The 13,961-nt window shown below is 49.3% G+C and overlaps 1 protein-coding gene across 2 annotated transcripts in view; it reads left to right on the forward strand.

Annotated features, from left to right (window-relative positions):
* Positions 1–13,961, forward strand: part of LOC147107884 (E3 ubiquitin/ISG15 ligase TRIM25-like) — a 38,552-nt gene that overhangs the window by 17,534 nt on the left and 7,057 nt on the right. Inside the window, exon 6 of one of the 2 annotated variants that reach the window (XM_086007263.1) lies at positions 9,877–9,899. The exons of the other annotated variant lie outside the window; for it this stretch is intronic. Coding sequence (XP_085863389.1) covers positions 9,877–9,899 — 23 coding nt within the window. The remainder of the gene's footprint in view (positions 1–9,876; positions 9,900–13,961) is intronic. 2 annotated transcript variants of the gene reach the window in all.

The raw sequence follows: 13,961 nt of genomic DNA on the forward strand, positions 1-13,961 counted from the left end.
GTGACAGGAAACCGGGAGTAGTGGTGAACGGTTATTTATCGGACTAGAGGAAGGGACACAGTGGGGTTCACCAAGGGTCGGTTCTAGAACCACTGCCTTTCTTGATATATACAGGAAACTTTGTGCTATCCGGCACCGACGGGACCGAGCTGTTGCTGTTCCCTCAAAACTGCCGGACACACCAGCGTTAATGTTGAAGCATACGGAGCTTTTCATCTCCGTATCTGACAACAAACACTGTTGCTTAGCAACAGCTTCTAAACAGTCGGCCCGTACCTTGGAAGCGTCTCTGTAGCTTAGCAACAGCTTCAGAGAGACTTTCCAGAGCCTGACTGTTGAAAAAAAAGCCACGAGAAGAAAAGAACCTAAGAAAACAGCTCCTGATTTTTGCCGGTGGCTCCAGCTTGCCGGACACTTAGCCTCCGGATAACACAAAGTTTTCTGTATTAATGACTTAGACTTGGGTGCACAGGGCACAATTTCAAAATTTGCAGATAACACAAAACTTGGAAGTATAGTGAACAGTGAGGAGGAGAGTGATAGACTTCAAGAGGGCATAGACAGGCTGGTGGGATGGGCGGACACGTGGCAGATGAAATTTAATGCAGAAAATTGCGAAGTGAACATTTTGGTAGGAAGAACAAGGAGAGGCAATATAAACTAAAGGGTACAATCCTAAAGCGGGTGCATGAACAGAGAAACCTGAGGGTACATGTGCACAAATGGTTGAAGGTGGCAGGGCAGGTTGAGAAAGCGGTTAAAAAAGCATTTGGGATCCTAGCCTTCATAAATCGAGGCATAGAAGACAAAAGCAAGGAAGTTATGGTGAACCTTTATAAAACACTGGTTTGGCCTCAACTGGAGTTTTGGGCGCGATCTTGCCAGCCCTGGGGAGGCGGATTGGAGGTGGGACTGCCGGGAAAATGGCAGAATCTGGGGCCTGTTGCCCATCCCGCCCCCAACCCGCCTCTGTGCCATCTTCCCGGGAGGCAGGTAGCCGACCCATGCCGGGTACCGTCTCCTGGAGGCGGGAAGGGGATTACAGCCACTTAACTGCCTGTTAAGAGGTAGTTAACAGGCAGATAAGAGGATTATCCCCATTTTACCCACACAAGTGCAGGCTTCCCGAAGGCTGTGAATCCCGCCAGGGTCATTGAGGCGAGCAATGGGTCTGCGGGGGTCGGAGGGGTGCAAAAGTGCGTTGTGAAGGTAAGTGATGGGTACCAGTGTGGAGAGGTAAGTATGTGAGGTGAGTGGAAAGTGATAGAAAATGTTTACTTACCTTTGTTTCTTCCTGCAGGCTTCAATCGTTGGGGATGCGGAGAGTCTCACATCTCACCGGCAGAGATGACAGATGGCTGCTGCATTCTCCGATGCAACAACCATCTAATTTCTGCTCACAAAAGAGGTTTGATGAGGTCTTGAATACAAGAACTCATCAAACTACAGAGAATATCAGTGTTTGACAGTTTCACAGAGCTGTCAAACGATGACAATTCATCTGTCAAAAATTTTTGACAGATGAAACGTCAGACGCTGACGTTCTCTGTAACCGGCCTTCCCTTAATTGACATGCTAAGCCCGCTGGGTTGACCAGAAGTCAATGGAGGCAGGACTAAAACTCGACAAGTGGGAGTCCCGCCTCCAAAAGCTCCCCATTGGCAAACTCCAGCCCATTGTGTCCAATTCTGGGCACCGCACTTTAGGAAGGATGGGATGACCTTAGAGAGGGTGCAGAAAAGATTTACAGGAATGGTTCCAGGGATGAGGGCCTTCAATTACGTGGATAGACTAGAGAAGAGAGGAGATTTGATAGAGGTGTTCAAAATCATGAGGGGTCTAGACAGAGTAGATAGAGAGAAACTGTTCCCATTGGCGGATGGGTCGAGAACCAGAGGACACAGATTTAAGGTGATTGGCAGAAGAACTAAAGGCGACATGAGGGAAAACCTTTTTACACAGCGAGTGGTTAGGATCTGGAATGCACAGCCTGAAAGGGTGGTGGAGGCAGATTCAATCGTGGCTTTCAAAAGGGAATTGGATAATTACATGAAGGAAAAAAAATTGCAGGGCTATGGGGAAAGGGCGGGGGAGTGGGACTCGCTGGGAGTTGACATGAGCTCGACGTGCCAAATGGTCTCATTCTGTGCTGTAACCATTCTATGATTTTGTGTCAAATTTAGTGTTTGATCCATCCCTGTGTTTATTATAAGAACATAAGAAATAGGAGTACGAATAGGCCATTTGGCCCTTCGAGTCTGCTCCGCCATTCAATAAGATCATGGTTGATAGTCTACCTCATCTCTACTTTCCTGCACTATCCCCATATCCCTTGATTCCATTAAAAGTCAAAAATCTATCGATCTCTGTCTTGAATATACTCAACGGCTGAGCCTCCGCAGCCCTCTGGGGTAGAGAATTCCAAAGATTCACCACCCTCTGAGTGAAGAAATTTCTCCTCATCTCAGTCCTAAATGGCCGACCCCTTATTCTGAGACTGTGACCCCTGGTTCTAGACTCCCCAGCCAGGGGAAACATCCTCCCTGCATCTACCCTGTCAAGTCCTGTCAGAATTTTGTATGTTTCAATGAGATCGCCTCTCATTCTTCTAAACTCTAGAGAATATAGGCCTAGTCTGCTCAATCTCTCCTCATAGGAAAATCCCCCCATCCCAGGAACCAGTCTGGTGAACCTTCGTTGCACTCCCTCTATGGCAAGTATATACTTCCTTAGGTAAGGAGACCAAAACTGTACACAATACTCCAGGTGTGGTCTCACCAGGGCCCTGTATATCTTCAGTCCTTTGTCAATCGGTTGCTTAATTGATTGCTTTAGCTGAGTGGAACCTTTTTTTGAAATTCACACTAAATTGCAGTTTCTTTAAGCAGACCCACGAATCCTACGATCTAAAATGTACAACCTTACACGTGGCACTGATGGGCTAGCATACCACAGGATTAACAATGAAAGAGTACTATAATCTTAAATATCAGACACCCACGTGCATTGCCCAATATTCACTCTTGTCTACTCCACATTGCCAAACTGTAGTATTCATGCTAATCTAGTAGTCATATTTACTTACAACAATATAATCACACAGAAGCACAAGACTACAACAGGTAATCAGCCTTAGAATGCTTTACCTTTGAGGCTGTGGCAGGGAATCCCAAAAGAGTGTGTTGGCTAGTAGCAGGTGCCAGGATGAAAGGTGTAACAGAACAAGTTGGAAATATCTTGGAAATGGAGGAAATCAGCTAGAAGTCATGGTTCATGTTGCGATCAATGATCGAGTGAGTTAGGATCCAAGCTAAAGAGAAAGGGTGGAAACCTTAGCATTAATTTTGGTGCACACGCAAGTTAGATTAACATTACATTTGATAAAATATTTAAGAAATATTGGGGCTCATTTTCATCTTCAAGTCTAAGTCAATTCTAAATGGATAGTAATAAGTGTCACTCCTTACACAGACGAGTCGAGTGAAAGACCTGAAAAGTCAAGTGCAAATAATACTGAATTCTCCAGTCTAAGCTCATTGCATAACTCTTCACAGTGCCAGGTGCAGATCCAGATGGGTTTACACGTGATATAACTATTGGGAGATTAAAATTGTGTGTAAGTGAAACTTAGAAGGTTGGGGACAATTAAAGGCGTGTCATAATGAGGGTGGGGGAGGAGGGTGGCGGTGGAAACAAAACTTCAGCAAGCTTTGGAGAGCCTTAAAAGGTATTTCAACCTGTCAGTAGCCTTTTCCAAGGCTGAAAGGAAAAGGGGGAGAAAAATGGAGGGAGAGGGAACTCTAAATGGAGGCATGAGTCTGCAGACAAGGGATGGAGCAGGCCAGCACCAGACCCCATGTTTAATGGCTGCTGAAGTCGAGATGGAGCTGCTCGAGTTGTTTGCTGGCAGAGCTGCCCTTGGCACCATGCCAGTCATTTATTTCAGCTCCTACAAGGAGATGTAACCAAGTTTCCTGCGTGTGCCACCCTTTGTTGATTGGTCGGCCTCAACAACCCTGGACAGCAAAACCCCGAAATTGCTCTTTGTTTTTGTTGCAGAAATGATGTAATGGAGAGAGGGGAGCAATCCCCAGCAGGTTGGGAGTGGGGTTGGGTCAGGGGTGAATGCTTCTTCTGCCTGCTCATTCCTCCCTGATGTCAGTGTACGAGGTGGGACTGGAGGGATGACATTTCCCCATTGGAATTCCCACCACTTCCGCTAATCCTATGGCCAACGTACAGTTCTCCTGCATTATGCAGGCATACTTGCCCTCCGGGAGGCACAGATGGGACCCGCAATGCTACTTCCCAACAGGAATCGATCTCAGAGTGATCAGTTGCCATTAGCAAAGCTTTTTGACCAGTTTTTCCCAACCCACCCACCTCCCAATCCCTCGGGCAGAAATCCAAGACCCCTGCAGGCCAGATGCCCAGAGAGCACTGAAAATGGCATGGCCGCTTGCACCCTTTTACGAGAATAACCCCATCCCCGTGATTTGGGGCGAGGTCAACGACGGAACAGACTGCCGGGCAGAGGTCTTGCTTCATCTCACATCTGGCAGCACAGTGGCCTGCCAGGAATTTCTAAACCCATATATCCTAGGCGTGCTGCGGACTTGGCATCCAGCATGCCTGCTGGTCACTGGTTAGAGTGGAGGGCTTCCATACGTCACTTTGAAGACGTCAATGAAGTCCCTGCCTGCTTTGGAGGGGAGCTTCCGTCGCCTACCGAAGAGCACATGAAAAAATTGGACAAAGTACGAACTGGGTGGAAGTCAGGTATAACTGAGTTCCATCATATTTCTCGGTCCAGCAATGCTCAAAATTCAGGGTGTAATGGACCATTGCATCCGAGCCCAGATAGTAAACAAAGAGCATCAAGTAAATCTTGTCGTTCCTTTGGCCACCCACACATCGGAATATCAGATTGCAATCTGCTAAGAATGTCTATGGTGTCTATTAGCACCATTTTGGGCTGTCTCACATAACCCAAGGCAATGTTTCTTAAGGTTTATACAAACCAACCCTGTCACAACTGGAATGTTGTGCAATACTGAGCGAAGTGTAATTAACTCCTATTTTTCAGAGTCCCCGCAGATGAAGTCAACATAGAGATGCATTGAGTAGCATTACTTTTCTTAACATCTCTGACAACGCAACCCAAACCATCACAAGAATAAACATGGAAGATTACAATTAGCACTTGGTACTATTAAATGACAAGAGTCTAAATCAGCACAGACACGACTGTAAATAGTACCTCGGCCTCAGCTAGGTTTAGCTTAGTAACAGTATCATAAAGCTGTTTTCAATGTCTAAGATGGTTCAGCAAAGAATTTGCAGTCTACGTGTTGCTGGCAAGTTTCCAGCATTTAGCACATAGGAGCTCTGGGATCCTCGGCTTCTCCGGGAAGGCCGGTGATGAGTTTCCAGCCAGGGTCATTGTCTGCTTTCTTCGGTTGTCTTCTCGTCCTGGTTTGACTTACCTTGCCCGTATGTTGTCTCTCTGCATTGTTACTTTACTCTCTCGCATTCAGAACTTGGATCTAAGGTCAAGGAATATACCTTGAACTACTCCCAGCAGCTGGGTGCTGCCAGACCTGCCCTCTGCTCTAAGTTAAATGGCGCACCTCGATGATGTTGTGTCTGTGGACTGGGGCATCGGCATCTCGTGGATTCCATGGACATGCTCCCAAGCGCATCTATCTATATATATAAAAGGATCGATCTGTCTGTCTGTCTGTCTGTCCTTCCGTCTGTCTGTCCGGCTATACACTCTAAAGTTATAGAGCGTTCCTACACGTGTGTTACGTCGAAAGAAAGCTTACGCTTCCAGAACGGTCATAAGCGTATTTACTTTTTGGTCGGATAAAAATTGTTCGCACATTATACAAAAAACCTTCAAAATTCCACTCATTATCCACTCATTAGCATTGACTGACGTCAAGGTCGACCAATCCTGTGCCGTGATGATTGACCAATCCTACAGTTCAGTCACCTGATGGTTGACCAATCGGTGTGTGTGTGGGCAGGACTAATCGTTTTCATCTCGGGGATCTGTCAGCCATTATACAGCAGCCAGGGCAGCTCAAAACTTTCGTAATCCAGGTCAGTTTCTTTTTAAAAAAAAATAAGATTTACCAAAAATGTTTTATAAGTACTTTAACTTTCATCTTTGAAGGTATTAAAAGCTAGAAATGTTTAGGTTAAAAAACTGTGCAAAACGGGCCTAGGCTTCTCCAACTGCCGACAGCCCAAATCCAGTCCCAGGCTTCCGGCCCACACATCCACCAGGCCCAAAAAAGCCCTGGAAACTACCGACAACCCAAATCCAGTCCCAGGCTCCCGGCCCACACATCGACCAGCCCCCAAAAAGCCCTCGCAATGCGGGGCTCCCCTGCTAGTGGATTTATAAAGCTCATGTCACGGAGCAGCACAAGCCTCTTCTGCCCTCAGCCAAGGCTCAGTAGATAGCCTGGGGTTCGTGCACAACCAGCACAAGGACACGAGCACTAGTTTACCAGCCCCGTTTACACACGCTCTCCATTATTCCCAACACTTGTGATTTTTTTTTTCTAACGCCAGCTTCCATAGGCAGCATCTTGGAGGAGGCAGCAGCAACTGAACATCAGGCGACATCTGTCGTAAAGGATGTCACTGCGGAACCGCGTGGTTACATTCAATCTCTGAAGAACTGCTCAGGTGGGTAAAGGGGAAACTGTCACACAGGTCAGCCAATGATAGCAGGGAATAGGGGCCAGTGACAGTGGGATCACGGTCCAGAGATTTGAGAGTTTAGTTCATTGTCTATTATACCCACACTGTCTATGTCACAGCCTGTTGTACCCACACTGTCTATGTCACTGCCTGTTGTACCCACACTGTCTATGTCACTGCCTATTATACCCACACTGTCTATGTCACAGCCTGTTGTACCCACACTGTCTATATCACTGCCTGCTGTATCCACACAGTCTATGTCACTACCTGTTGTACCCACACTGTCTGTCACTGCCTGTTGTACCCACACTGTCTGTCACTGCCTGTTGTACCCACACTGTCTATGTCACTGCCTGTTGTACCCACACTGTCTATATCACTGCCTGCTGTATCCACACAGTCTATGTCACTGCCTGTTGTACCCACACTGTCTATGTCACTGCCTGTTGTACCCACACTGTCTATGTCACTGCCTGTTGTACCCACACTGTCTGTCACTGCCTGTTGTACCCACACTGTCGATGTCACTGCCTGTTGTACCCACACTGTCTGTCACTGCCTGTTGTACCCACACTGTCTATGTCACTGCCTGTTGTACCCACACTGTCTATGTCACTGCCTGTTGTACCCACACTGTCTATGTCACTGCCTGTTGTACCCACACTGTCTATGTCACTGTCTGTTGTACCCACACTGTCTGTCACTGCCTGTTGTACCCACACTGTCTATGTCACTGCCTGTTGTACCCACACTGACTATGTCACTGCCTGTTGTACCCACACTGACTATGTCACTGCCTGTTGTACCCACACTGCCTGTTACTGCCTGTTGTACCCACACTGTCTGTCACTGCCTGTTGTACCCACACTGTCTATGTCACTGCCTGTTGTACCCACACTGTCTGTCACTGCCTGTTGTACCCACACTGTCTATGTCACTGCCTATTGTACCCACACTGTCTATGTCACTGCCTGTTATACCCACACTGTCTATGTCACTGCCTATTGTACCCACACTGTCTATGTCACTGCCTGTTATACCCACACTGTCTATGTCACTGCCTATTGTACCCACACTGTCTATGTCACTGCCTGTTGTACCCACACTGTCTATGTCACTGCCTGTTGTACCCACACTGTCTATGTCACTGCCTGTTGTATCCACACTGTCTATGTCACTGCCTGTTGTACCCACACTGTCTGTCACTGCCTGTTGTACCCACACATGTCTATGTCACTGCCTGTTGTACCCACACCGTCTATGTCACAGCCTGTTGTACCCACACTGTCTATTGTTCCTAATCTCCTTGCTCTATTCCTTATTTGCAGTGACAGCTGCCAACGAGACCCAGTTTCACTGAAAGCCACCCTGGTGACCTAGTGTGGGCCATCAGGGGCCCTGCAGAGTGCGCAGCGTCCCTCCCCTTTAACTGACGGTGAGGGGTGTTCAAATGCAGTAGCGCGCTGCCGATTGCGCCCTCTCATCGCCTCGGTTACCACCCCACCAGGAAGCGGAGCGCAAGACATTGCGTTCCACTTCTTGGGCTGGGCAATAAGACAAATTTCGTGGCCGGGGCGGGACTTCCTCGCTGGGCGCAGGATGTCCTGCCTCGCCAGCGTTACCACCACAAAACCGGGCACTACCGAATTTCGTGACCAGAGAATCTATTTCCTCCGGTGGGAGAGTCCCAAACAAGGGGCCATAACCTTAAAATTAGAGCCAGGCCGTTCAGGGGTGATGTCAGGAAGCACTTCTTCACACAAAAGTGTGTAGAAATCTGGAACTCTCTCCCCCAAAAAGCTGTTGAGGCTGGGGGTCAATTTAAAATTTAAAAACTGAGATTGATAGATTTTTCTTAGGCAAGGGTATTAAGGGTTACGGAACCAAGGCGGGCAGATGGAGTTAAGATACAGATCAGCCATGATCTCATTGAGTGGCGGAACAGGCTCAAGGGGCTGAATGGCCTCCTCCTTTTTCTATGCCTCCGAGTGGCAATAAAGGCGCTGAAGTGTTGTTGCCAGTATGTTAGGCAGCCATGGAGAGGCTTAATACTTTTATAATATGCAATGTTTTTATAGATAAGTAGAAGAACTGAATTGGTTAACCAGTTGGTTGGATTTAAACGTGAAGAGAAATGTCATTAGATTCAGTGTGGGTGGCTTGAAGCCTCAGATATTTAGAATTCCACATAACAGTGGCTAATAATTAAGTTTGCACAATATGGAATTCTCACCAACTCCTACACGACAAAGGGATTGAATTTTCTAAAATGCTCTTTCTCTGCTAAGTTTTTGATTGGCAAATGCCAACGAATTTCTCGGCCTGGATTCACAGAATCACAGAATCACAGAAACCCCACAGTGCAGATAGAGGCCATTTCAGCCCATCGAGCCTGCACCGACACATATCCCACCCGATCCCCGTAACCCCTACACCAACACATATCCCACCCTATCCCCGTAACCCCACGTATTTAATCCCCCTAACACTAAGGGTCAATTTATCATAGCCAATCAACCTAACCCGCACATCTTTGGACTGTGGGAGGAAACCGGAGCACCCGGAGGAAACCCACGCAAACACGGGGAGAATGTGCAAACTCCACACAGACAGTCACCCGAGGCCGGATTCAAACCCGGGTCCCTGGCGCTGTGAGGCAACAGTGCTAACCACTATGCCACTATAGTGTTCCATTTGTCCAGGGGACCCAATGTGTTCCCAAGTGCTCCCTGATCTTGCACTTGGCTCTTTGTGTCTAAGCTCTTACTGACCCCCAGTTCATATACCTGACGCAGAGTAACGACAACATGAGGGTCCTAGGCTCGTAAAGGAGCCACAGTGTTAAATACCAACACCAAACAGACACCAGGGATTGTCAACAGAGATGTCAACCTTTAAGTATTTAAATCAGTGAGCTAGCCTCTCCAAAACTTGCCAGGGGTCGGGAGGCCGCCCGAGGGCCCAGTGGTGTCCAGGGGCAGAGGGCTTGAATGGCCTACTCAGGTAGGGATCCAAGGGGCAAAGCTCCTGACCACTCTTGGATTTTTAGCATTTTTGGAGACAAGAGAATGGTTTTCCTTGCTTGCAAATCTTAAACCTTGTTTTGAAAATCATTAAATAAAAAGCTCTGCAAAAGTGTTGGAAAAGCAAATGTAGAAGCCATGCACTTGGGAGAATAAGTATTGATTCAATTTAATGACATACCTGAAAAAAATTATATAAACAACCTGGGTTGTTCTTATAAGTTAATAACAAGGTAGATACAGCCAGGCTCGGTGAGAAGAGGCTTTCACTGAACTATAACCGTTTGCTTCGAAATCCATTTGAACTCAACCTGCCCCCTGATGATTTCTCCTTCATTCATTAACCTTCTAAAACTTTTTTTTCCATTTCTCCTCCACCTTTATTTGAAATTAAAATCAATCCCTGCTTTCAAAATTAAACCAAATAAAATAAAATTGATTGCCAGTGGTGGCGTATTCGGCCATTATTACCTGGGCCCCAGGTACTGCACGACCTACGTGTGGTAAACCACTGTATTGTATATTGCCACCTCTGGGTGGCGCTGTGTATGGAGGCATGCCTCAGCTGACTCCACCCACCACTGTGTGGGTTTCGTTCAGACTTGTTCAGTCACTCACGAAGAAGCATGGTCTCTTCTTAGCTAATAAAAGCCTTATTCATCTCTTCTTTCGACTCATCATCTCTTCTTCGACTCATCACCTTTTATGAAGTAATTGATAAGCGTATCAATTTTATTAGCTAAAAGTTAAATGGCGACACCTGAGGAGCAACAACAGCAACGGATACAGCAGACATTGCTGAGAGCCCTCAGACCACCACGCCTGGACCTCGACCCTCAAGATGTGGGTGCATCAGTCAAGTTTGAACACTGGCTGAGCTGCTTTGAATCCTTCCTCGCAATCTCACAGGTTACAGAGGAGGATCACAAACTGAAAATTTTGACCGCCCAGGTGAGCCATCAAGTATATATGCTAATCCGGGACTCTAATACGTACGTGGCGGCCCTCGAGCTACTAAAAGGGCAATATACGCGCCCAGTGAACACAATTTACGCCCGACACCTCTTGGGATCCCGCAGGCAGCAACCGGGAGAATCGGTAGGGGCATTTGCACGGGCGCTACTGGCACTCTGCAGAGACTGCGATTGTAAAGCGGTAACGGCTGTGGAGCACGCGCAGGGACTCGCCTGTGATGCCTTCGTCAGGGGCCTCCAGTCAGACCACACCCGGCAGAGACTGCTAGAAAGCAAGGAACCCGACCTGAAGACGGCCATTGCCCTTGCACTCTCGTTAGAGGAGGCCCACCGAAACCTCGAGGCATACCCCCGTAACGGCGCCGAGACATGGCAATCGAAACCGTGGGACACGGGACCGCCGCCCCCGGCACCAACCGCTGCAGCGACCCAACCGAGACAGCAGCCTCCGGTAAGAACTGCTTCGATGCCCAGTAACCAGGCCCAAAAATGCTATTTCTGTGGCCAGTTAAAACATCCCAGAGCGCACTGCCCAGCTAAGACAGCTACCTGCTCGGGCTGCGGGAAGAAAGGCCATTACGCTAACGCCTGCAAGGGGAAGCCAGCCAGCAGCGCAGCGTGCGGGCCGTGGGAGCAGCCATCTTATCCGCCATTTTGTGTACCCCCGGCCGCATGGCATCCGCCGCCATCGTATCCAACGCACTCAACCGCCATTTCGTCACCGGAACCGACCACCGTCTCGGCGGATGACTATAGTGACTCACTAAGCCACATACTGGCCTCCGTGACGCTGGATCAAGGCCACCCTCACCATCTATCCAGCTCCATGATGGATATCGCGGTAAACGGCCGCGCCACCAGTTGCCTGATCGACAGCGGGAGCACAGAGAGTTTCGTCCACCCCGACACGGTACGTAGCCACTCCCTCACGATTCTGCCAGCACACCATCGCATTTCTATGGCGTCCAAGTCCCAGTCAATGGACATCAGCGGCTACTGTGTGGTGACCCTGTCAGTAGGGGGCACTGAATATCAAAAATTTAAACTGCTAGTCCTGCCCCGTCTTTGCGCTGCCGTCCTGCTAGGGTTGGATTTTCAGTGCCACCTTAAGAGTGTCACACTAGCATACGGTGGACCCCTCCCCCCACTCACAGTCTGCAACCAACAACTTTTAAATCGCCCGCTGCAAACCACCTGCAGCCTTTCCACATTAAAAGTCCCCCCCCTCCCCTGTTCGCTAACCTCACCCGCGACTGTAAACCCATCGCTACCAAAAGCAGGCGGTACAGTGCCGGGGACAGAGCTTTTATCAGCTCTGAGGTGGAGCGGCTCTTGAAGGAGGGCATTATCGAAGGTAGCACTAGCCCCTGGCGAGCCCAGGTTGTAGTCGTTAAAACCACTGCAAAACGCCGCATGGTAATCGACTACAGCCAAACCATAAACCGGTACACCCAGCTGGACGCGTACCCCCTCCCTCGCATATCTGATATGGTCAATCAGATTGCGCAATACAAAGTATTCTCCACCATCGACCTTAAGTCAGCGTACCACCAGCTGCCCATCCGCCATGAGGACCGCCAGTATACTGCCTTCGAGGCAAACGGCCGCCTCTACCACTTCCTTAGGGTCCCCTTCGGCGTCACCAACGGGGTTTCGGTCTTCCAAAGGGAGATGGACCGAATGGTTGACCAGAACGCGCTGCGGGCAACCTTCCCCTATTTGGATAACGTCACCATCTGCGGCCACGACCAGCAGGACCACGACGTTAATCTAGCAAATTTCCTCCGTACGGCCCAACGGCTGAACCTAACGTACAATAAGGAAAAATGTATGTTTCACACCAAGCGCCTGGCCATCCTCGGCTGCGTGGTGGAGAACGGAGTCATCGGGCCCGACCCCGACAGAATGCGCCCCCTAATGGAGCTACCCCTTCCCCACTGCCAAAAAGCACTGAAGAGATGCCTGGGGTTTTTCTCCTACTACGCCCAGTGGGTGCCCCTCTATGCAGACAAAGCCAGGCCCCTCATCAAAGCCACCTCCTTCCCCCTGACACCAGAGGCGTGTGCAGCCTTCACTCTTATCAAGAACGATATCGCGAAGGCCGCAATGCACGCGGTGGATGAGTCCATCCCCTTCCAAGTGGAGAGCGATGCCTCCGACTTCGCCCTAGCCGCGACCCTTAACCAGGCGGGCAGACCCGTGGCCTTTTTCTCAAGGACCCTCCAGGGCCCCGAGACGAGACACTCCTCCGTCGAAAAGGAGGCCCAGGCTATTGTAGAAGCGGTGCGTCACTGGAGGCATTACCTGGCCGGGAAACGATTTACCCTGCTCACTGACCAGCGTTCAGTAGCTTTTATGTTTAATAATAAGCAGAGGGGTAAAATCAAGAACGACAAGATCTTGAGGTGGAGAATCGAACTCTCCACCTACAATTATGATATCTTGTATCGGCCAGGGAAACTCAATGAGCCCCCAGATGCCCTATCACGTGGTACATGCGCCAACGCACAGAGTGATAGGCTGCAGTCCCTCCACAATGACCTCTGCCACCCGGGGGTCACCAGGTTTTTCCATTTTATCAAATCCCGTAACCTGCCCTACTCCATCGAGGAGGTCAGGACCATGACCAAGAGCTGCCAAATCTGCGCCGAGTGCAAACCGCACTTCTATAGGCCGGACAGAGCAAGCCTGATCAAGGCCACCCGCCCCTTCGAACGCCTGAGCGTCGATTTTAAAGGGCCCCTCCCCTCCGCTGACCGCAATGTGTACTTCCTCAACATAGTTGATGAGTACTCCCGTTTCCCCTTTGCCATCCCTTGCCCAGACATGACCAGTACCACGGTCATCAAGTGTCTGAATGACATCTTCGCTCTGTTCGGGTTCCCCAGCTATATACATAGCGACAGGGGCTCATCGTTCATGAGCGACGAACTTCGGCAGTACCTGCTAACAAGAGGTATCGCCACGAGCAGGACCACCAGTTACAACCCCCGGGGGAACGGCCAGGTGGAAAGGGAGAACGCGACGGTTTGGAAGGCAGTCCTCTTAGCACTAAAATCTAAGGGCCTTCCGACCTCCCGCTGGCAGGAGGTCCTCCCTGCAGCGCTTCACTCCATTCGGTCACTGCTTTGTACTGCCACTAATGCGACCCCTCATGAGAAAATGTTCGTTTTCCCCCGGAAGTCTACATCGGGAACCTCGCTACCGGCATGGTTGACTTCTCCTGGGCCCGTCCTACTGCGGA

This window comes from Somniosus microcephalus, chromosome 14 (genome assembly GCF_052327205.1).
Source record: "Somniosus microcephalus isolate GS21.2 chromosome 14, FLI_Smic_1.0, whole genome shotgun sequence".
NCBI classification, from domain to species: domain Eukaryota; kingdom Metazoa; phylum Chordata; class Chondrichthyes; order Squaliformes; family Somniosidae; genus Somniosus; species Somniosus microcephalus.